Raw genomic sequence first — 23,565 nt, 5'->3', positions numbered from 1 at the left:
CAAGGGGCAGTTAGGAACATCTTTATTTTAGCCTTGGAGAACCATGTCCAAATAAGGAGTGAAGTTCTACTTTACACCAATTACTTCTTTTGTATTGAGGTGGGCACACTCTCTTGGGGACATGCAGCTCCCCAGCTGGGGCTAGAGAGACAGCCCTGCTGGTGGGAAAGAAGAGTAGGGATCAGAAAGTTTGTATGTGACCTTGGGCACATCACTGAACCTCTCTAGGCATCTGTTTTCTCACCTATAACTCGAGACTGATAATAACAACAGCTTTTTCTCAGGGCTGTCATAAATATTAAGTGTGCGGGTTTTCAGAAGGTACCTTGGAAAATGTCAGGTGCCACATAGTCATTAGCTGGGACCATTTCCCACCTGCTAGGTGAATAAAATCCCCTGATTTCCCCAGCACTTTCTGGATACTAAGGCATCTTTATGCTGCTGTTGGGTGCAAACGCTGCTCCCTGCCCAACCCCTCCTGAAGGCTTCTCACTCTGCCCATTAAGCTGGGTGGGAGAGGTGGAGTCATGGGGAAAAGGCCTCCCCACTGCCCTTCTTCCTCCAGCAGCATTCTGGTACTCCCTGTGATTATCTGCTCATTGGTCCTGAGCCCCGTAGAGCCACCTCTTTTACCTCAAGAACTGCACCCTTCAACCTCTGAAATCCTGCACTCTGGTGATACAGACTCCAGTTTGGGTATGGGCATTCCATTTATCAGATTGTAGCTAGGTGGTACTGGGGTGGTGGAGTGACAATGGGAAAGAGAGGCTGGGTGGAATAAGTGGGGCATGCTGCTATGGACCCAGGCACAAGGAGGCAGGGGGCATTTGCCATGCTACAGAAAAGCCTCTAGGTCCTTACTTGGCCTCTGCACCTGCTCCAGCTCCAGGAACTTGAGCTGTGTGCTCTTCAGGCTCTGGTCTCCCTCCCCATAAACTGGGGAGGGGAATGAGATCTCCAGGGCTCCTTCCCACTCATCCAGGGCATCCTCCGGGCTGAAACTTGGGACAAGCATGGCTGGGAGTAGATTCCTGGGGCCCATCTGGAGTTCACACCAGTGGAGGCTTTGTGAGACTCATTAGCCCAAGAATCTGGACCTGTGGGATTAATCTACTGAGACCTCAATAGAAATACAATTCTTGTGGATGCCAAGGCCTGCAGACTGCCAAGAGCATCCAAGAAATTGTAGAAGAGTAGCAAAGGTGCTGGAAAACATTAGGGGTGGAGGAATGGGCAGTGTGTGTGTGTGTGTGTGTGTGTGTGTGTGTGTTGGAGAAGGGGGAGTGAGGGTCAGGGCTGGATGGTAACAGGGTCTTACATCCTGAATTTCCTGAAAATTCAAACATAGAATGATATAGTGTCAGTGCTGCTACCCACGAGCCCTCTGTGAGCTGTCCAGGTACTGGGCGGGGGCAGAGGGTATTAGACACAGGCTTTTGGCTCCTGCCTCAATCCTTGCAGCTGCCCCCCGCCCCCCCCTCCCCAGGACACTGAGGCGGAAGTGGGCGAGAGAACGGCCGAGTTGAAAAAGAAGTTGTTTCTGGAGAGAGGGCAGGGAAAGGGGTGGCAGGACCAGCTCTGCTCTCCAGTCCCGTGTCCAGGGTGTCATCTGTGTCTCATCCCACTGCACAGTTTTTCAGGTGAGGAAATCAAGGGGTACAGAGGTACAACTGCAGCCAGCAGGCAGCGAATGGCAGTTCAAACCCACATCTGAGTGACCCTAGAGCCTGTGCTATCCTCACAGCGCGTTCTCATACATTTCTACACAAGCTCCCCCTTGGCAGGAGAGAAAGCTAGCCCCCTGATTAGGCCCAGAGTGGCCAGCCACTGCCTTTAAAATCTCTTATTTTAGCCAAGAAACTGTGCACCAAGGTTACATTTCTATTATATGAGTATTCATGTTTGTTTTAAAAACAAAAGCAAAAAGATGTCCCTTTTCGTTGACACCTCACGTATCCTGGGGGCATTGGGTACCGCTGGCAGGTCTGTGGCTGCACTCCCTGAGGGTCCTGGGCCTGTCACTCTAGCTCTGCTTGTCAGATCCCACTGTGCTCCTGCTGCAGGAGAGTGCCCGTCTGCCAACCTGGGAGGCCCCGTGGCCCCCACTCTGCTACCCACGGTCACCTCTCTGGAGTCGGCTGATGGGGAGCCGCCAGAAGGCCTCAGCTGGGCTTTAGGCATCTCCTTCTCCTCCAATAATGACTTCCTATAAATCAGATCTGCCCTCCGCTTTGTTCTACACTGCTCCCAGCCAACAGCAAAAATCCCCACCCCGTATCATAAATCCACCTTCATTTTCTTTCCAAATTTCTTGTAAGGATTCTTTAATCACCTCCTTGCAGCCCAGACAGATGCTCCCTCAAAGGGTGAGGCTGAAATGCAGGCCTCCTGGGAAGGGGGTAGAGGCTGGCAGGGGTGGGGAGGCAGGGGGAAGAGGGAAGACCGACGAATTCCAGTGGAGAGGGCATGAAGATGCCCATGACTGCACCCGGCCTGGAGGGCAGGCTGGGAGACGCACGGAGAATGTGTCCAGGGCAGGGGCCGGGCAGGCTTGCTATGCGCTGCCTCCCGTGTCTAGCGTGGCGCTCCTTGCACCCAGCACCCACATGCCCAGCAGACAGCCCTGGCGTCCCCCTGGGCACCTCAGACCAGGAGCATTCCGAGGGTCTGTCCTTTGGCTCCTTTCGTTCTCATGCCCCACTGCGGGCGAGAAAACTGCAGCCTGCAGAGCTTAATAAACTGCCGATGGCTGCCTGGACAGGACCCGCGGGAGCAGGATCCGTACCCAGCACTGTGGCCCGAGATGTGTCCTCTCAGCAGCTCGGCGGCTGCCCCAAGTGCTCAGAGAGGCTGGGGGGACGCGCCCAAGGTCACTCAGGGCCACACAGCTCAGCGCAGACCTCTGGTCCTTGCCGTCGCCCTCCCTGGGCTCCAAGCCAGGTCCCCTCTGCCACACGGACGATTAATTCTCAGGATTCCCTGCGCATCTGGGAAAGTGGGGGCTTCGGAATGTCCTTGAACCAGGAACCACGGGGCAGTGGGCTTCCCTCCGCTCAACTCGGCCGCCCCTCTGTCGGCCAGCAGCCCTCGAGTCCCCCAGAGTGGGCCGGCTGGACGCTAGATGGCACTGTGACCTAGCAGAGCGGCGGCGCCCGCGGCCCAGCTCCCTTCTGGAGAGGCCTCCCCTCCCCCGCCCTGGCCTGCCCGCTGCTGCTGCCCCTGCTGCCCCGCACAGCCCGGGCTGGCCAGCTGCTTGGGCCACGGACACTGGGGGGAGGGGGGTCAAAATCAAGCCCCCAAGTGCCAATCCCTGGGGCGGTGTCCCAGCAGGTGCAGGGCCTTCCTCCTTCACCAGCCTGTCCTGTTTTGCAGGCTGGAGCAGGATTCTTCACAGGTCATCAGAAAGGTCAGAGGGTTGTGGCAATTTAAGCTTGGAGGGGGGGTGGTGGTCAGGGCTCTGAGTGCTAGTTTCTCTACAAATCTTCTGGGTGACCTTGGGCAAGTCCCTTCTCCTCTCTGGACCTCAGTTTGTTCTTTTGTAAAACAAGAGGTTCTTCAAGGTCTGTCCAGCAGATGGGTGTTGTTGGCTCTGGGGACTCGCGGCTCCCTGACTGCATATCTGGCCCTGGCTTGCTTCCTTCCTGGCCTGCTCGGGGGCCCTGCTCATCACTGCCTGCTTCCCTCCCTCTGCCCAAGCCCCAGGGCACCAGCCTGGAGCTGAGCACTGGCCAAGTGCCAGAGACTCAGCAATCAGGCAGGACTCCAGGGGTGGCCCTTACATTTGGGGTCCGTCCCTGGGGCTCAGGGGTGGGGTGGTGCTCTGGGTTAGTTTCCCAGCCAGATGTCCACGTGTCATTAACGAAATGACAATGGTGGCTGAGGGTAGAGCTGAGGGGTTTGGCAGACAAGGAAAGGGTGGGCTGGGGGAAGGCAGGCAGACACAATAGTAACTTGGTGGGCCAAATGGGTTCTTGTCAGCCAAACGGCTTTTGGAAGTCTGCGAAGCTGCTCTAACGTGTCCTCTGGGCACGCCAGCTGCCCCGGCCTGCCTGCATGCTCCACAGAAGCTGCTTTCCCTTCCTTGAGTGGCCCGGTGCTTCCAGCACAGCCTGGCACAGTTGGCTACTGCTCCCGTCCCCATTCGTCCTCCTCAGCTGTCTCCTCTTGGCCCCCTCCTGCCCCTTCCTCAGTTCCTGCCAGCCCTTCCGCCAGCCCAGCCAGTGTGAACAATTCCCCTTCATGCTCAAACCCAGTCGCAACCTCTAGCATTCTTTTATTCAGTGGATAAGCCTCTCTCCCAGACCTTGCCTCCCCCCAGCTCATCATTTTCAAGTGCTTCATCTCCCCGGCCCACTCTCCTTCTCCTGCAGATCAAGGTACTTAATTGCCAAGCCAGCCCAATGCACAGAACTGGGAACTATTCAGAAAAATTGACTGTACAAATCTAGGCTGAAGCTCCTGGATGTTTATTCCTTTTCCCAGGAAAGCATGGTTTATTACTGACACTCAGCCAGAGAGGCTGCATGTTCACGTGTGGCGCTCTCCAGCACTTTGATGGGCTGGAGCTGTGCAAACTATTTTACTGTCTAGCCATTTGTTCCCACAAACTTTGTCAGACAGGTCAACATCAATCTCCCCATTTCACTGAGGTGGAAAGTTGGCTAGAGAAAGGCATCATAAACTCAGGAGAGGCTGTGACAACCCTTTCCAGGTAGGGCTTTGAGAGAGTGCTACCACCCAGGTGTACGGAGGCAGGGTAATGGTCCAAATGACCCCCCACCAGGTATCCTTCCAGCCCCAGGATTTGGATTTGGGCGGGCTGCCACTCTGGAAGTCTGTATGTAGTGCAAGTTGGAATGGATATACTGGGAAGGCCAACCAGCAAGAGGATTTCTATGCCCAAATTACAGGATCAGGGTGAGGGAGGCCAAAGTTCACGTGAGACATTGTTGTGTACAGCTCTGGCTTCCTGATTTTTGGCACCCAAAACAGGAACTGGATTGCTCTGCCATCAGCAGTCTATTGGCAGATTATCAGAGTTTAGTCAGCAGCCGTGCTAGAATTAGAAAAACAGCCTTCCCTAGAAAGATCTCCCTGTCAGAGACTCTGACAATAGGTCCCCCATCCAGAGAGATGTGGGGGGAGCATGGCTTCAAAAAAAAGGGATGGAGAGGTTTTGGAACAAGAACACAATTCTTTGAGCTCAGTTATCCGAGACAGGACCCAGCTGAAGCTTAGGGATTTAGCACTCCATTTCTGGCCGCTTATGTATAAGTAAATAATTTCATCTGCTGTTTGGCAATAAAGAATGCTTTAAATCTTGGCCTTTGTGATTTGTCAGTTTTCTCCTATAGAACCTGTTCACCCATCATTTGGGTTATAGCAGGGACTGTGGCAAGAGGTTCCAGGGAGAGGATGATGTTACGGTGTTCTCATTCTATGTCCCACGTCCTCCACGGGTCCCCCAAAGCCCTCACCTGCCAGATATTCGCCAACCCTTGGAGAGGCAGTGTTGGAGGAGCCTCCTGTGGGTGGTAGGATGGAATAAAGCCTTCATCCTCCCCTTCCCAGGGACACAAGCCCACCCTGTCCTGTGGTCTCTGATGAACTAGACTCAGCCTTGCAGCCCCAGGCACTGCCCCCCACTCCCACCCTTCCAACTCACAGCACCCCAGCCTGCCACCCCGTGTCACTCTGCCTACCTGTGTATTTGCTGACCCCAGCCTCAGCAGCCACATCTCTGAGCGCCAGAATGCCCTGGGAGAGGTCACTGGCCTCGGGGTCCATTTCAATGAGGGCATCAGGGCCCACGTTACCGTAGGCATAATTGGCGATATAGATAGAGTAGCGTCCGGAGCCCTAGGAGGAAGGGAAGGAGGGTTGGGTGAGCAGGCCCATCTGTGCTCATTGTGATGTCTTTCCCCAGAAAGTGGCTCTCCCCCTCCCCGTGTAGGACCATAGGTCTCTCATGAGTCAGGTGCTTTTCCCTGGGTCAGGTGTGCATGGTCTTGCAGGCTGTGTGCTGCCCAACTCCAGAAGTACTATTCCCAGAGACTACAGACTGCACAACACGCTCCCCCCGCCACCCCCCACCCTGGCATCCTACAACAAAGCAGCCCTGCTTCTCCTTCTATCCTGTTCCAAAGAACACATCCTCCCTCTCCCCCACAACCACCTTTTTATAGACAATTTTCTAATGTGCCTCTCTCCAGCTGAGCTCTCTCCAGCTGCCAGCCAGGGTAGCTGCTCAATAAATATTTGCTGATTGATTGATCTACCAATTCCCATTATTCTCAGTCTCTCTCTCTCTCTCTTTCCCATTCAAGCTCACTCCAGCCAAGATGACAAGCAAATTCTGGAGTCCTCTCCCTCCCCAACTCCCACCCTGGGTTCCCTCATTTCACTATTTTGGTGGCACAGGAGGCTTGGATAGGAAGGGGTCCTCCATCCATTCCCTCCCTCTGTTTTCCCACATTACCAGAAAGAAATAGCATATTGCTTCTGCCTTTATAACACTCAAATATCTTTTTCCTTTGCATCCAGGAGAAGCCTTGAGCACCAGCTTCTTGTTGCTATAGTCATTGCCTGCTCTAGTCCGAAATCCTGCTGATGAATGGTTCTTTTCTGTCTGTTATTAGACCTGTGTCATTTCTTCAATGGATGCTTCCTTTCCCCCAAGAGAGCCACCTGATTTCTACATTTGAACAGTTTTCCAGCTTTCCTCTCATCCTTCTCATCATTCCCCTCCAATTAATCAGATAGTAGATATTTCTTGAGCTCCAACTACATGCAACGTGCTCTGCTATGAATGTCCCTAAGACAATGTCTTTATTCTTCAGTGGCTTCTAGTCTTGTTTAAAGGCAAGTCAGAAACACAAAACAACCTGAGAAAAGCAGCTGAGTTCCACGCAACCAAAGTGTGCTCCATCACCCTCTCTTGGCCCTCGGTTCTCTTGGCTGGCCTCTATTTCTCCCCGGTGGCTCCATAAGCAGAAACCCCCATCCCACCTAACCAATCACTGGCTTTATCCCATCCGTGGGGACATTTTCTTTGGGGGGAAGCTAAGATCTACTGGGGTCTGACTGACTGGTGGGTGAGGCCAACGAGGAAGCTCTTGGTCTCCTGAGGGGATGCAGACATGTTAACAATAGTACAATTATATATATGATTAAGACAGTATATAAGTTAACTATGTTGGAAATAAAATATTTAAAAATGTTAATTAAACTGGAATTAAAATTTTTTAAAAGACTTATTCAGGAGAGACAGAGAGAGAGGGGGCAGAGACATAGGCAGAGGGAGAAGCAGGCTCCTTGCAGGGAACCCGATGCGGGACTTGATCCTAGGACCCTGGGATCATGACCTGAGCCAAAGGCAGATGCTCAACAACTGAGCCACCAGGCATCCCTGGAATTAAAATGTTTTTAAAAAGGGAGAGAACATGTACAGCATTTCCTGGTATACAGAAGAGGGGCTCCCAGAGGAAGAGCACTGAACCAGGGGAGGTTCGAGAAAGGTTTTCTTTCCCGAGAAGAGAAAGGAGTCTCAGCTAGGTGAAGTGTAGAGGCAAGAACTTTTCAGGCAGAGGTCATACAGAGAATGATGTATGCAGAGGAACCACAAGCAGTTTGTTCAATGTTGCCGGGATATAAAATGCAAGGCAGGGCGTGTCAGGGGCTGAGGCTGGAGAAGAAGGAGACAAGGTATTCCCTAAAGATGTCTAAGCCCCGTGTGTTTTGGTTTTCTGAGGCTCCATCCATCCTGGGAGCCTATGTTTTCTGAATCTTGTTACCCAGTGGACCCTGGCCCTGCAGCATTAGTGTCCTCTGGGCGCAGGTTAGAAATGGACGCTCTCTGGGACTCCCCAACCCCTGTCCCCTCCGCCAGACTTGCTGCATCAAAGCTGCATTTTCACAAGACCCCCTCACATGATCTCTGTGCAAAATGAAGTTTGAGATGCTCTGTTTCACAACACGGCTTCGTGACGGGGGTGGAGCCGGAGAGAGCTCTGAGGGGTGCCTGCTTGTCTCAGGAGCTCAGCATATGTGTGTGGAATGATCAGATAAAGACTGAATGGGGCCAAAGGAGAAAGTGCGCCATCACTGTACCCATGCCTGACCCTACCAGCTGTTAGCAATCCCATCAACAAATGGGCAATTAAGCCCAAATGAACTGAAAGGCACTCTGCTAGAAATTAGGATGTTTATAAAATTCCATTATACCTAGTTCCTTTCTTCAATGTATGGGGATAATAAAACTTGACAAACATAGATGTGTTACAGTTGCAGAAATTTGCAGGTGGCCTTGACTACAGTCGCTCTGGGATAGTGAGGCAGTTGTAGAGATGAGCCCAGGAAGAGGCTCCCCAGGGCAGGGGAATCCCCCTTCAGCCTCCATCAGAATCACCCCTGGTGAGCCTCTGAAACTGTAGATGCTGGGTCTCATCCCCAGGGTTTCTGATTTGGAAGCTCTGGCGTGGGGCCTGAGAGTTTGCATTTCTAACAAGTTCTCAGGTGAGGCTAATGTTGACCCAGGAACCCCACCTGGAGAGCCACTGGTGTAGGGATATTAGCCTGGGCCCAGTTCAGGCTCTGCCTCTGTGTGGCTCTTTATTTTTGTGCAGGTTCTTCATTCCCTTTGGCTGCATCTCCTCCTGTGTTAAAGGGGAATCATATTCCCCTTGCTTCCTGGCAGGGTTGTTGAGAAGATGAAATCAGACAACACATGTGAAAGGTCTCCAAAAGATAAAAATGCTATATAAACATGAGGCATAATCATTATCGATCAGGGAACGCTTCTTGTAAGAGATCGGCTTTGAGCTGGATCCAGAAAGGTCGGTGAGTGATGAGGCAGCTGCAGACAAAGGGCAGGCAAGTGTGCCAGGTTTGGGGCCAAGAGAGAATGAGGGCTGCTGGAGAGAGGGCAGGAAGGGCACATGGTAAGTTTGAAACATTTACCTGCAAGATGGCTCTCAAACTTCTACCTGCACCAGCGTCACCTGCAGGGCCAGTTCAAACCCAGATTTCTGCCCTTCCCCCCGTCCCCACCCCGGGTTCAGACTCAGTAGGTCTGGAGGGTGGAGTGGGGGTTGGGCCTGAGAATATGCATTCCTTTTTTAAAAAGATGTTGTTTATTTGAGACCCAGTGAGTGAGAGAACAGAAGCAGAGGGAGAAGTAGGTTCCCCATTAAGCAGGGAGCCCAATGTGGGCCCTACCCCGGGATCATGATCCGAGACGAAGGCGGACACTTAACCTCCTGTGCCACCCGGGTGCCCCAGAATCTGCATTTCTGACAATGCTGGTTCTGCTGGTCTGGAGGCCACACTTTGGGAACAGGTAAACTAAAAGGCTCCATCCAGGTGGAGGCTGTGGGTCTGAGGATGGAGTGGGGTAAATACTGTAATAGAATCTGTGGTTAGAAATTTGTGTCTGACACTGGGTCACCAAGAGGCAGGGTAGCTGTGGGATAGAAAGGTGTCTGACTCATTCTCAGGCAGGCAGGGCTCAGTTCCTAGCTGAGTTCCTAGTGCCTAGTTCCTGCCATTTACTATGTGACCAGGGTCAAGTTGCTTAATTGCTAGAAGCCTTAGTTTCCATATCTGTAAAACGGGGGTAATGATAGCAGGTACCTCATCAGCCTACTGTGAAGATTCAGTAGGACAATGCATAGGAACCACTGAGCACAGGGCTTGACATGTTGCTAGTTCATTAAGGTTAACTGTCATTATTGTTGAGATTGCTTTTGTGTTTCCTATACCGCACAGCATTCCTGGCTCTGTTTCCAGAGTGGCCGTGACCTTGCCCTACTTCTCCCCTCCAGTTCTCAGACCCCAGGGATTGCTGGGGTGGCCATGGCGGCTGGACCTAGAAAGCGGCCCCTTCTCCTGGTGGCAGACTGACTGTAGGGGTTCTTTCTAGTTCCCTGAGGCTGAGCAAGCTGTTAAGTGCCTGCCTACGGTGCTGCTGCTGCTGCTGAGTGCCAAAGCTTTTTTTTTTTTTTTTTTTGCATTTCACACGGTGCCTTTGTCCTGTGGTTAAACGCGTGGGTGTGCAGATGACCTTGTTAGGACAAAGAGTGCATCTCTTTGTGATTAACCTTCAGGCCCTGCCACCAGCTCAGAGATGATTCCCACCTTGGCCAAGGGTGGGAAGCCTTGGTTCAGCAGAAGCGAGGCAGGAAGCAAGTGGCTGGGAAGAGGCTCCCAGCAGCGGCCAGGCCTGGCATTCCGCATACCCTTCTTATTCTTTGGGGCCACTCACAGAGCCACTGCCTCCTCATTCCTTCCCACCAGGCAGGAGTCCAGGTGGCAAAGATTCAGGTCAGGGCTAAATGTGGCTTCACAGCCCAGCTTGGCTTCTTTTCCCAGCACCAGCTTGTTAAGAAATAAATATTTATACCTGGCACCTGCCTTCTCCCAAGGCCTGGAGGCCCCTGCTGTGAAGATTCACGCTGAATCCCCAATCCCCTCCGTGCCATCTCAATCCTGAAATGAGCCCGGCCCCTTGCCCCTGCCCTCAGAATGGAAGCTAGGCAGCAGCTGGGTCCCTGATTTACTGATGACAGTCTCCAACGCCAAGGAGGGGGCTGTAGGGGAGCAGGTGACAGGAGGGATAAATCACCTCCACAGCAAGCCTCTGCTTCCAGCTCTGGCTGGGGCTGCTGGGACGCAAGCTTGCGTTGGGGCCACCCTATAGGGCAGGTGGCTCCAGCTTCTCCTGCTCCTATCCCTGGGCCTTTCCTCTCTACCTGCTTTGGGTTGGCACCTTCAGTAGGGTGGGCTAGCAGGTACGAAAGCAGTAACAGAGCTACTGATTAACTGGAGTACTTGGACATTTGGGCCACCCTCCACTCATGAACCTCTTTGTCATGCCTTCATTTGTTTCACAAATATTTTAGGGAAGAGCCCTATGGCTCAAGGGCTGGCACATAGTAAGCACTTCAAAAATGTTGGTTGAATCAATGAATGAGTACAAGGTTTAGACCTAGAAGAGTCTGATTCACTGTCCTCATCATACTGCTCATCTATTTTTGGGTCCTCAGGCAAGTCACTGTCCCAAGCTGGGCCTTGGTGCCATCCTCTGCCCAATGGACATGATGGTGACAACCCCTGACCAGTTTCCTCACTGGTTGCTGGGAGAGCCTCAAGGGAGAAAGGATGTGAAAGGAGATTATAACTCACCTTGCACTAGCACCTACTAGGTGCAAGGCCCTGTGGGAACTGCCGTGATGGTGCAGCTTTGGCCTTTGCCCTGGACAGCCACAGTCCGCTGGGGGATGTCTGCCTGTTGGCTCCCCTCTTGGCTCTCACATCACTGTGTGCCCCTCTCTTTTCCCCAGGCCCCTCATGCACCCCAGAACTCACCGTCCTGTCCACACAGGCCACAGAGCGCCCGGCAAAGAGGCTGGCCACACCTCGGGCCACGTTGACCTCATCACTGAGGATGTCTTCCCACCGGTTGTTGCGGAACTTGAACAACTTGTCCGTATACGTGGCCACCCCTGGAGAGAGAAGGGAGGGCTGGTGGGTGGTGGGCATGTGTGCATGTATGTGTTGGGGCACCTGCCACAGGTGGTCGGATCATCTGCGGCAAAGTGAGTGCTCCCCACAACACTCACTTAAACAGGTGAGGCTCTATTTGGGGGCACTCAGGTATTTTCATTTGAGAGAAAAGACTGGCTTATGAAAATGGCCAGTCCATGCCTCAGGAGCCACAGAAGAAATGTTATTGCTACAGTGTGTCTGAGATGACCCTGGACAGCTGGGTTTCACATTTTGCACCATGGTCCTGCAACATACAGGAGATCTGGGGTTGCCAATATTTCAGCACCCAAACTCCACCCAGAATGTCTCTTTCTCCAGCACCTGCCTCCTACATTCTCTGCTGGATCATAGGACCTCATTTGGGTCTGAGAAGAAATGATCTTGGTTGGTAGGAGGGGTTCTAAGTCCAGATCCAGGAAGGGGCAAGAAGTGGAGCTCTGACAGACATGTTGCCCATCCCCAGGGGATCCAGATGGCAGTAGGGTCAGCCCCCAGGTGGGGTAAAGTGTTTGAGCAGCCCTGGGAGGCCCTCGACGGCAGTGGTCTCCACCCCTTTCAGAACCGAATGGAGGCTGAGGACTGCCAGCTCAGGGAGTCACACACACACGTACCACGCAACATACCACATGTATTTGCGGGGGGGTCTGTGGAATCCTGAAGCACGCTCATGGCTAAACTTTATTTTGGGTAGGTGGAGAAGAACTTCTGGTGGCCAGAGGTTCAAACCCTTCTAAGACCACTTAGGCAGAGTTCTCCACTCTGTCATCACCCCTAGTTTATTTCTTGCTCATGTGAGCCCCGGAGCATTCATATTTTAGGAGGAATCCTGTTCTACTCTCAAGGACTGGCATAGGAAACACACAAGAGGAGCAGCTGCAGCCAGGAAGGTGAGCAGGGGAAGGAGTGGATCTGGGGATAGACCCCTGCATGTGACTCTCTGGCTGGCCCAGGGCAGAGGCCACGGCTTAGGCGAAGGGAGCAGCATGCTGCAGTGGTTAAGACCTTAGCATAAACAAGCCCCAGGCCCGGTCCTTGTTCTACCCAGATTCTATGTCTAGGGGCTAGCTGTTGACTTTGGGGAGGTTGTTCAGTATCTCTGAGTTTGTTTTCTTATCTGCAAATGAGACGACAGTAATCAGTACATCCAGTTTACTGTGAGGCATACATGAGATGATATACGTGAAAGGCCTAGCACGGTGCCCCCTCAAAGAGGGTGGGCATTAGCAGTGGTCATTCCCATGTTACAGATAGGGCACTCTCCAGGGTCCTTTAGGGACATCAGCTCCACACTGCAGGGGTCTGGTGAGAGTCAGTGTGTGAAACGAATGGCTGAGAAGGAGTGTGGGAGCGGGTTAGGGGAGGGCAGTTTTAAGGGATCCCTCAGGTGGCTCTCCCCAGGAGAGGCCAAAAGGCCTTGCTCTCCCACTGGTCTCCTGTGGGACTCTCCTAAGAGGGGTCTCCACAGGGACCCATGAGGGCTGGTGCATGGCCTGTGAGGTCTGGAGTTGGCCTCAGAAAGCCTCACCAGGCACCAGGGAGCTGGAAGAGGAGCAGAGCCCTCCTGCCTGGCCTGCCCTCCCAGGGGTGCAGAGGCCCGCCTGGGGGAAGGAAAGGCCCTTCATGAGCAGAGCAGGAAGCAGATCCAGGAGGCCTGCAGGTGGAGGCTTGGGCTGAGGAGCCGCAGCTGGAGAGGGCACAGAGCTGCTGCGGCCTGCGAGGGAAGCCCACTGGGGCAGCCGAAGAGCTGAGTCTGGCTGGAAGCATAGCTGCCGACTCCCATTAGCTCGGGGCCTTGCTCATTCTTTATCCTCTCCAGCCTTGGTTTCCTCGCCTGGGCATCAGGGGAACAGCTGTGCCTCCTCCCTCACATGTGGCTGTGGGGATTCTAGGAGAGAATGCACTGAAGCCCTGGCCCACGGTGGGCTTTGCTCATGGCAGCCCCACACCCCTCCAGGCCACAGCGCCTCCTCACCATCCTCGGGGGCCAGATGTATTTAGAAATTTAGATTTTGTTCTTTCACATTTTAGAAAGGTAACACAGTGCACACACCGTTTATTACATAACACCCCCAGGAGGGATGGGGCCGCACCCTGTAATTAAACACATTAATATTTCTGCAGTAAAATATATGAATATTCACACTGAGTGGGATAAATAAAGCCTATAAATAGCTCGCGTCAGCCCAGGACAGGTTTTGCTATCAATTCATTTTCCCACAAACTTAAAAAAAGCACCTGAGGCTTTCAGAGTGTTTTGGATTCTAGGACTGCAGAACAGAGACCGTGGGGCTGGACTGCCATGCTTACGGATGTTCTCCAAGCAATGGAGGCTTCATCATCCTTTCCTAGTGCTTGGGGGACCTTTGAAGGTGGCCTTGCCAGCATTGGGGTCTCTAGCTGCCACCCGTAGCAAGTGACCCTCGCCCTTCTCTGTCAGACCAGGGCTCCTGTAGAGGGTCCTCCAGCCAGTCCAGCCCCCGCTACAATACTGATGTTAACTTTTGGCAAAGCATGGGCCAGTGTGAGAAAGTAGCTGCCAGCAGCTGGGGATCTGCAGAGCTCAATGGGCCCTCCACTTGCAAGAATTTGCAAAAATTCGGGAGAAATTTCTCATGCATCTGAGTTCCTGCCTCAGTGAGACAGACAAGAGGAGCAAACAGGCCCAGGGGGACTCTGTTCCTCTGTTTGCCTCCTCACCTCCAATTCCTCCTGCTCCCCCAAGATAAACATTTCCCAGAGTGTGCTTTATGGACCCCTGGTCTCTGTGAGCTGCCTGGAGAAAAGATGCTATGATCATCTGAGTTCGGGAAAGACCACACCTTTCATGCCCTTCTTCGAGATTCCCAATGAATATCCATCTATTAAAACTTTGACAAGTCCTGCAATAAATTACCTGCTTAATCTTATTTAATCCAGCCTGTCCCAAACACAGCTGGCTATGAGCCCCTTTTTGCAGCTCACCTATTAGCATCCTGCCAAACTGGCACTGTTCTTAGCAAGTTGCGTTTTGGGGTGGTGCTGTCCAGCCATGCTCTGGGCTTCGTGGCCAGAGGGGTCAGGGTGCCATATGCTGTTAGCCTCTTCCCCTGTTCCACCTCCTGGCTTCTGAGCTGACCAGGGACACCCAGAAGAATAAACTAATTAAGGTAAAATGTGCAACAGTGATGCAGAGCCTTGTAGATCATAAATGGGAACGGCAAAATCAATGGCAACCCCTCTGCAGGCAGAGGCCCGGAGGCCTGGGAGCCTGGGTGAGGAGAGACAGGAGCCCTTGATTTAGGAAGAGCACACGCTCTGGCAGCTGCAACCTGGGTAATTAGGTGTGTCAGGAAGACAGATAAACAGCGAGCTGTCTGGGTCGATGGCACGGGTAGTCACTGCCCAAGCACTGGCCCCCAGCCTGTCGGCGTGTAATCTCGCCTTTTGGCTCCTTGTAGCTGCACTCTGCCCTGAGGTCCCACACCAAGTCAGGGGGCAGTTGCTCAGGAGAGGAGAGGCTGTTAGTTGCAGGAGAGAGGGGCTCTCCTGAGCCCCCTGGGGGAGACTGAGAGGGCAGAGGCCTGGGAGAAACATAAGGGGGTTTTTGAGCAGGGCAGGGGTGCTCTAGGGGTCACAGTTCTCATGAGAAGTGTGTCTGAGGACTCCGATTCCCATCCTGAGACTTTGGCATCTTGGCATTTAAGGAGACTTGAAGGTCTCGGAGTCCAGTAGAACTGGCATTTGCTGCCGGGTGGCCAGTTGGGAAGGCCCAGTAGGCGAGGATGAGCATCTGCCATGCCCTGCAGGTGTCAGGGGCAGTAGGAGATCCACTGGGAAGTAGGGGTCTCAGTTGCTGATTCAGGGCACCTATAGTCCATTCAACAACAGGATGGATAGGTAGAGGAGATGCCACAGGACTACAGTGAAACTAACTTTACTTAACATTTCTGCAGCACTTCACATATATTCACGCGTGTGCCAGGCATTTCACACCCCTTTATTCATTGACCGTCACCACAACCCCTGAGCTGGGTACTACTTTCCTGACCAGTTTACAGATGAAGGATCTGAGACACAAGAGACAAGGGAGCTGCCTAAGACCCCGCAGCTAGCAGAGCTCTGAGGGGTAAAGACAGGAGGATACGTCCCGGAGATGCCATGAAATCAGGACGGAAGATCACAGTGATCATGGAGGGCTTCATGATGAAGGAGGCACCTGAACCTGGACTCCTGTTTCTAGAGGACTTCAGGCTCTGCATGAAGCTTCTCTTTAATAAACATCATCTCACCTAAGGCCCACAGCTGCCTTGAGAGGTGGTGCAGCCCCATTTTACAGATGGAGAAATTGAGGGGGCAGACAGGTTAGTCAGGTGCCCAGGGTCACAAAGCTAGTATGTGGTGGAGACAGATTCAAGGCCTGTGCTTCTGAGTGGTGCACTCTGCAGCTTAGGCTGGGAGAGGGGAGGGGGGTGCTCCAGGCAGGCAGGGGGCATAGACAGAGACACAGAGCCTACATGTTTGCCCAGAGAGAAGAATTTGTGGAGGTTGAGGAGGAAGAAGTGTGGCAGGGCAGGAGAGACCCACTAATTCCAGGACTGAGGGCAGAAGGGGACCTCGTGGTTCTGATCTGGGGAAGATACTGTTTCCAGAACATTAATCTGGCAGTGGAGTGAGGGGTGGTCTGGTAAGGGAGAAAAGGTGGCCACTTCTGTGATGATTGTAGGAGTAGGAGGAAGCATGGGATTCAGGAGGCTGGTGCAGGAAGGGCAGGGGGGATTGGGTGGGTGTAAGGGGTCAGAGTGGGACAGTGACTGAGGCAGGGACACTGGGCCAGCTGGGAGCAGGAGCAGAAACCTGGCTTCACACCGTTTGCATGTGATAGGGTCACAAAGTGGCTGAGAAGACAGAGCGACCAAGAGGTCGCTGGGCACGAAGGACAGCAGGGTGCAGAGCAGAGAGGCTGGAGCTGGGGTGGAGGGGAAACGATGTGTCCCTGGAGCAGCCTCATTCAGTTGTAGGAGGAAGAAGGGGCAGACGTTGGAAGAATCATCAGACCGAAGGGAAGGTTCACATCAAGGCATCAGTGTCAATCTAGCAGATGGCCCTCAGTTTGCTATCCCGTCATCCCATCCATATCAAGCTGCCTCCAGAGAGTAACTTGGAGCCACTGCGAGGGTGTTCGGGTCATAAAGGGCTCTTCCTTCCTTCATTGGCCTGAGTGCCTCCTCCCCCACAGGCTGCTGCCACCTCGGGGAGATGAAATGACTTGCGGTCTGGTATAAGGGCAGAGAGAAGAGTGAACAAGTGTGTGGCAGGGAAGAGGTCTCTGCCTCCAAACTCCAAAATAATGTAAAGAGATTACTGCCAAACAGCAGGGTTAAGGAGTGGGCCAGCCTAGGCTGATCTTGGGCAAGTCACAAACTTGTCCTTATTTGTAAAACAGGATCATGAGAATGGCTACCTATTCATCAGGCTGTTGTGAGAATTCTATAATTCATGTGAAGTACTTAGAATATTATATGGCATGATAAGTTTAATAAATAATAAAAACAATATCATCATCATTACCACCATCCTCATCACCATCACCATCACCATCATCATGACCACCCTCACAGTCCTCACCATCATGACCATCACCACCACCACCATCCTCACCATCATGACCATCATCACCATTAACACCACCACCACCATCATCATCCGGGGATGACAGGGCATGACCACTTCAGGTCCTCAATGAACTACTATATAAACTGACATTGAGTTTGAAATGCTTTATAAGACTTAGTTAATGGAAACTCAGAAAAGCAGTGATGGCCCCAGAGGAAGAAAGAAATAGTTCAGGATATTTCAATGAAGAAGGAACCCAGACTCCCTCCTGACCCTAATATAATTTCTGACCCAAGTCTTCATCCTTCCATCCCAGGATGAAGATGGAAATCTGACCAACCTCTGCCAGGTGCTTCACTCACATGTGCTCACTTAGTCCTCTCCAGGGTCATGTCAGGAAGACAGTTTCATCATTTTACAGAGAGAAATTGAGACTCTGAGGGTCAAGTCATTTGCCTGAGGTTGCACAGTTGGTATTAAGTGGCAAAGCTGAACTTTAAACTATGATCTGACTGCAAAGCGTTCCCCACCCAACTCTGTATTAAAGAGCTGGAGTGGGGGCTGGTGGAGGGCAACTGAGTCCCTGGCTCCTAAGGAAACGTGTTCTGTGTAAGGACTGAGAAAATAGCCTTTGGGGCCCCATACCATTTATGGGGCTGCTTTGATAGCCTCATCCATCCTTGCTTCTTATGGGGTCACACGTAAGAGAAGCCTTTTAGGGGTGGGGGGCAGGAAATCTGGACAGGTCATTAACTTGTCTTTCCACATGGGGCCAGGCCAGGTGAGCTGAAAATCAGAACACTACATCTAAGAGAAGCATGGCTGGGACTTAGAAGCACCTGGAAACTGACTGGGAGAGAAGGTAGAGATTCAGCACAGTGTGGCTCAGGCTTTTCCAGGCATTGGAAGTCACGGACATCCTGTTAAAGTGCAGATTCTGGTCTGGTAGGTCTGGGGTGGGGCCTGAGATTCCGCATTTTAGAACAGCTTCTAGCTGTTGCTGATGCTGCTGGCCCATAGAACACACTTTGAGTAGCAAGATGCACAGTGTCTGGGTGTAGCTGGACTGGCCTGGGTGAGGGAGCTGCTGGACCAGGGGTATACTCTCAAGAGCAGATGGCTCAACTGTTGTGTGGGCAGAAGCTGGAAGTGCAACATGCCCCCAACTGCCTTTCTTTTTTGGCACAGTGACTGACCCCTCCTCTCTGAGAGGGTACAGAAGCCCCTGCCAATGGCCTAAGGTTGACACAGAGCTCAGAAGCCATCAGTGAAAAGAGTTGATAAATCCAAGTTCATAAAAATAAAAATTTTCTGCATTGCAAATCCCATGATGAACAAAGACAAAACACAAATGACAAACAAGGGGAAACTATTTGCAACATGCATTACAGACAGAGGACTAATTTCCCTAATTTATAAAGAGGTGTTACAAATCAATAAGAAAAAAGCCAATAATCAATAGAAAAACTGGGCAAAGGCAGTGAGCAGATAAGAGATTCAAATATATAAACATATGCTCAGCCTCACTTGTTTTGAGAAAAATGAAAATTAAGCCTACACTTAGGTATCAATTTTTTCCTATCATATTGGCAAATATTTAAAAAAATTATGGCACATTGTGTTGAGAGATGCTTACTCGCTTCAGGGTCAATGGGAGCATCATATGGACTGTTCGTGTAAAGGGTGATTTGGCAACGCCTATCAAATCCACACACATATATTCCTCTGACCCAGCAATTCTTTTCTAAATATGAACACCCCTCCCAGATATGCCTGCAATTGTGGACAGTGGCATGCTGTACAAGCTTATACATTTGGTGGCACTGCTTGTATAGGAGCAGAAAATAGCAAACCATCTCAATGGTCATCAACAGAGGACCAATTTGGTGAACTGTAAATCAACACAATGGAGTACAATACAACCATCAAAAGAATGAGCAAGCAGTCTGTGTGCTGCTATGACATAACATCCAAAATTGGTTGTTAAACAAAACAAGCAAGGAGCAGCAACGTGAGTAGAGTATGCTACTATTAGTGTAGAAAAGGAGGGAAGCATATGTAGATTGAAGGTAGATTATCGATGACTTGTTCTTTTGAATGGAGTAAACATGATATAGTGGTGGGGCTCCCAATTCCTGCTGACCCATCTCCTACCCATGCCACCATGACCCCAGATCACATAGGCAGGAGAGCTCAGGGCCACAGCGGCTGGTGTGGCCAGCACTGGACCCCTAGGGGGCATGGGCTCTGATTGGGAGCTGCAGGAAGTCCCCGGTTCTTGGATGTTGAGGGAGGTGCTGGAACCAGCCTCTTATTCCCCTTTGTCCTACACACTCTCCTTCCTGGTTTTCACCAAGTAATGTGTTGCCTGAACCACACTGGCTTATAGTTTTCCATGTCAGTTAAGCCATAAGCTAGCTTTGATGGCCCAGGCTTTCTTGGGATTGTGGTCAATTTTCCTCTGTTCCCCCCCCCCCCTACCTATTTTCCAATTCTTATTTTTTTTAAAGATTCTTTTTATTTATTCATGACAGATGCAGAGAGAGAGAGAGAGAGAGAGAGAGAGGCAGAGATGGGCAGAGGGAGAAGCAGGCCCCATGCAGGGAGCCTGATGTGGGACTCGATCCTGGGACTCCAGGATCACACCCTGGGCTGAAGGCAGGTGCTAAACTGTTGAGCAACCCAGGGATCCCCTATTTTCCAATTCTTAATCCTTGATCCAGGCCCCCCTGGTCCTCTCTTCTGGGTAATATCTTGTTTACATGATGGTCCTTTTCTGTTTCTGTTGCTAGAGTCTCTCTCCCCCATGGGCTAGGAGGGGGGCCTGGCCCCTCTGCCCAGGACACTTCTAAAGGCTCTGGCTTTCTTCACGCTGCTGGATTCTAACAGCTACTGCTTGGAGAGCACTTACTAAGTCCTAGATACCATTGTAAGTGCTTTTCATTCGGAGTCTCAGTTGTTCATTCAAATATATGTGTTAAATGTTTATTAAGTGAGATTAAGTGGTCTTGGAGATACAGCAACAAACAAGACCAAGTTTTTATCCCTATGGAGCTGAGTAGAAGAGCAGAATAGATGAACACACTTTAACATAACATAACATAACATAACATAACATAACATAACATAACATAACATACTTTCAGAGAGCACTGAGTGCTATGGAGAGAAATGAAGCAAAGTAAGGCCAGAGAGAGATAGGGGTATGGTTTTAAGGTTTTCAGGCAAGACCCCATCTGAGGATGAGCCTGAATGAAGGGAAGGAGTAAGCCCTGAAAACAGTGGTGGGAAAAGCATTTCAGGCAGAGGTAACAGCAAGTATGAAGGCCTCAGGTGGGAACACGGTGAGCAAGGGGAAGTGAGTAGGCAATGAGGTCAGAAAAGCAACCAGGCTCACATCAAGGAGGAATGTTGTAGGCCCTTGGTAGAGCCACTCGAGGGAGTCGGGCTTATGAAGTTGATGTGATTTTTCACATTCTACAAGGAATACCCAGTGAGTAAGGTGCAGATCTCAGGGTTGTACAAACTAATTCCTACTGCCAGGATGCAGGGTCTCAACCCCCTTCCAGAGATTCTAATGTTGCTATCCCAAAGGCTGGCTGAGGAAGAGGATGGGGCCATCCTTGCACAGGTCTCTCCAATGCTCCAGCACAGGCTGAAGGAGCCCCCAGGCACATGCCACAAGCAGTGCGGGCTGGCAGGGCTCCTGGAGGGGATCTCAGGTTCCCCATGGTAGGCAGCATGGCAGTGGCTAAGCGTTGTGCCAGCTGGACCCAAGGAAGTGCTGACATTGCACAAATGTCCCAGCTCTACACCATGCCCACTGTCGATGAATCAATTGAATCACTGGACTGAAAAATTAACTCAAACCCACAGACATCCCTCGAACCCACAGAAGGTCACCAGGAGGTGCATGCCTGGAACTGAGGCTTCTGGGCCCTGTTGCCCTTCCCCAGCACTGGGGGCCCAGGTCTAGCCTCTCCTAGATGAACATTTGTGCCCTGAAACCCAAGAAGCCCAGGACCTTTTCGGGGGTGGGGGGCGGAGTTGGTGGAGAGCTCCACATTGCCTGCTTCCCCTTGTTTTCGCTTGGCTGGCAAAACTTCTCTCTGGCCTAATGGCTCACGCCTTGTCTGTTCTTCCTGGATTTATTTACCAAGTTTTTGATGGTGCTCTCAGGATGTTCAAAGTCTACCTGGGTTGGAGGCACCAGTATAGGGACTTTGCTCTCACGGAGCTTAGAGTCCAGGAGAATTAGGTGCCTTGAGAAATCTCAGGCTGCATTGAGGATACAGTATAAATTTCAGGAGGGCAGGATTTTTGTCTGCTTCATTCATGGGGCATCCTCAGAGCCTAGAATAGTGCCTGGCACACAGTAGTTGCTCAGTAAATATCTGTCCAGTGAATGAATACATCTGTGAACAACAGGAGCTTTGGGTAGGTTAGGCCAGGCCGAGCAGGGAATCAACATGATTGCTGGCGGGTGGGTAGCTTTGACAGCACATGGGGAATCACTTGGAAAGCTTTATAATCTGGGTAACTGGGTTCTACCCCCAGAGGTCTGGATTGGCCTGGATTGGGGTACACCATGGGAAGTGGGAGGGATAAAAGCTCCCCAGGAAATTCTAATGTGTAGCTCTCGCTGAGCACTCTGCTCTAGGATTCCCAGCAGAAGGCTCCGAGGACATGGGAGGGGCTACAGCCTCAGAACCACCTGACCAGCTCCTCCCAGGTGCTCTGTGCTTGGTGAATAGGGAGGAGAATCTGTCCCCTTCCTCTGGCATCCTGCCTGCTGGGCCTATGTGAGACATCACCCACCTTCCACAGTTCTTCCCATTTCTGCTTCCCTGCCCCACTGCATCTTCCTGGGGACTCACCTCTTCCATGGCTGTCCCTTGCTGCTGCTCCCCTCCTGACCTTCAACTTAAAGGGTTGATCAGCCCATCAATTAATTGTGTCCTAATCCAATCTTGGCTTAGTTGGAGAGAGGGTAGTAAATCCAGCTGGGTAATCATGCCCTGATATTTGTGTAGGGATAATTACTATCTCTCAGGCCTCACTTGGTGGCAAGATGAGATGAAAACCCATAAAACACCACTCCGGGCTGTGGCTCATTGTTTCTTGGCTGCACAAGGCTGGCTGCCAGCCAGTCAGCCCCGCCTGCCCCTGCCCCTGGCACAGGCCCCAACCCCTTCCCCTCCCATTCATGCCACTGGCAGGGCTTAACATCAGGGGCAGTCTAGGGGCTAGATCCTGGCCTGGCCTCAAAAACCAGTAGGGGAACTTTATGGGCCCAGAGAAAGCCAGTGTGTGTGTGCTGGGGCTGGGGAAGAGGCAGGGAAGGCGATCCCCACAGCTAGGCAATCCCCTACCTTTGGGAGACTGGAAGGGTCTGGGATGATGAATACACAGGTCTGAACCACAGGGCATTGTCTAGACCAACCCAAGAGGACGCTGCCATCTGGAAGAGTCCAGTGCATGTCCCACCTGGCCTCAGAGACGTGAGGCTCTGCATGTTTCAGGAAGACACCATGGCCTGGGACTTCCCTGCAGATGTTATGGCTCCATGGGAGTGGACTTCATTCTAGTGGGCTGAGCTCGGGCTTGAGAGAATATGAGAGTCAGGGTTTGGCAACCACCTTGATCTTTAGCCCAAGAACACAGCTGCCAACTTGTGCAGCACTGAGGACTTGCTATGAGCCAGGCTCTTCACGAGGCCCTGAGGACACTGGATTGAGTAAGGCCATGGAAACTCTCTCTCTTTCTTTTAAAGATTTTATTTGTTCATTTGAGAGAGAGAAAGAAAGCATGAGCAGGGGGAAGGGCAGAGGGAGAAGCAGGCTCCCTGCTGAGCAGAAAGCCTGACACAGGTGCTCTGTCCCAGGACCCTGAGATCATGACCTGAGCCGCAGTCAGATGCTTAACTGACTGAGCCACCAAGGCGCCCTGGCCATGGGGTATCATTATTAAAGGATGGATGTAGAATCAGACCCCTGGGTGTGAGTCCTGGGACTTAAAAGGTATGTAACCTTATGCCAGTCATGTGACCTCTGTCCCTCAATTTTCTCAACTCTAAAGGGGGATGCCGAAGACCAACCTGAGTGAGCTGCTGTGAGGCTTACATGAGATAACGTAAAGTGCTTAGACCCAAGCCTGGCACACAGTCAGTGCTACTCAAGTTAGCTGTTATCAGTATCCTTACTGTTCTTTAGTCTTCTGGACATCAATGTTCCTCAGCCATTCGTTGGTAGGTGGTCCCTGGGTCAGCAACAGCATTATAGTGTGAAAGCAATGCAGGATCCTGGGCTGCACCCAGACCCATTGAGTCAGAATGTGCATTTACACAAGACCCCCAGGTAAGTCGGCTGAGACACTCTAGGCTGAGAAAGGCTCTGTGAACTGAAGGTCTTTCTGCTTCCAAGTTGTTTC

General features: G+C 51.8%; 1 protein-coding gene across 5 annotated transcripts in view; it reads right to left on the bottom strand.

Moving 5' to 3' along the window:
* CRTAC1 (cartilage acidic protein 1) overlaps positions 1-23,565 on the bottom strand; it is a 156,332-nt gene that overhangs the window by 51,217 nt on the left and 81,550 nt on the right. For all 5 annotated transcript variants that reach the window (XM_072805775.1, XM_072805774.1, XM_072805771.1 and 2 more), the window contains exons 4-5: positions 11,365-11,501; positions 5,703-5,859 (exon numbers count right to left, since the gene is read on the bottom strand). In XM_072805775.1, coding sequence (XP_072661876.1) covers positions 5,703-5,859; positions 11,365-11,501 — 294 coding nt within the window. The remainder of the gene's footprint in view (positions 1-5,702; positions 5,860-11,364; positions 11,502-23,565) is intronic.

This window comes from Canis lupus, chromosome 29 (genome assembly GCF_048164855.1).
Source record: "Canis lupus baileyi chromosome 29, mCanLup2.hap1, whole genome shotgun sequence".
NCBI classification, from domain to species: domain Eukaryota; kingdom Metazoa; phylum Chordata; class Mammalia; order Carnivora; family Canidae; genus Canis; species Canis lupus.
Note: the sequence above shows the minus strand (reverse complement) of the source record. Positions and strands in the feature narration are given on the sequence as shown.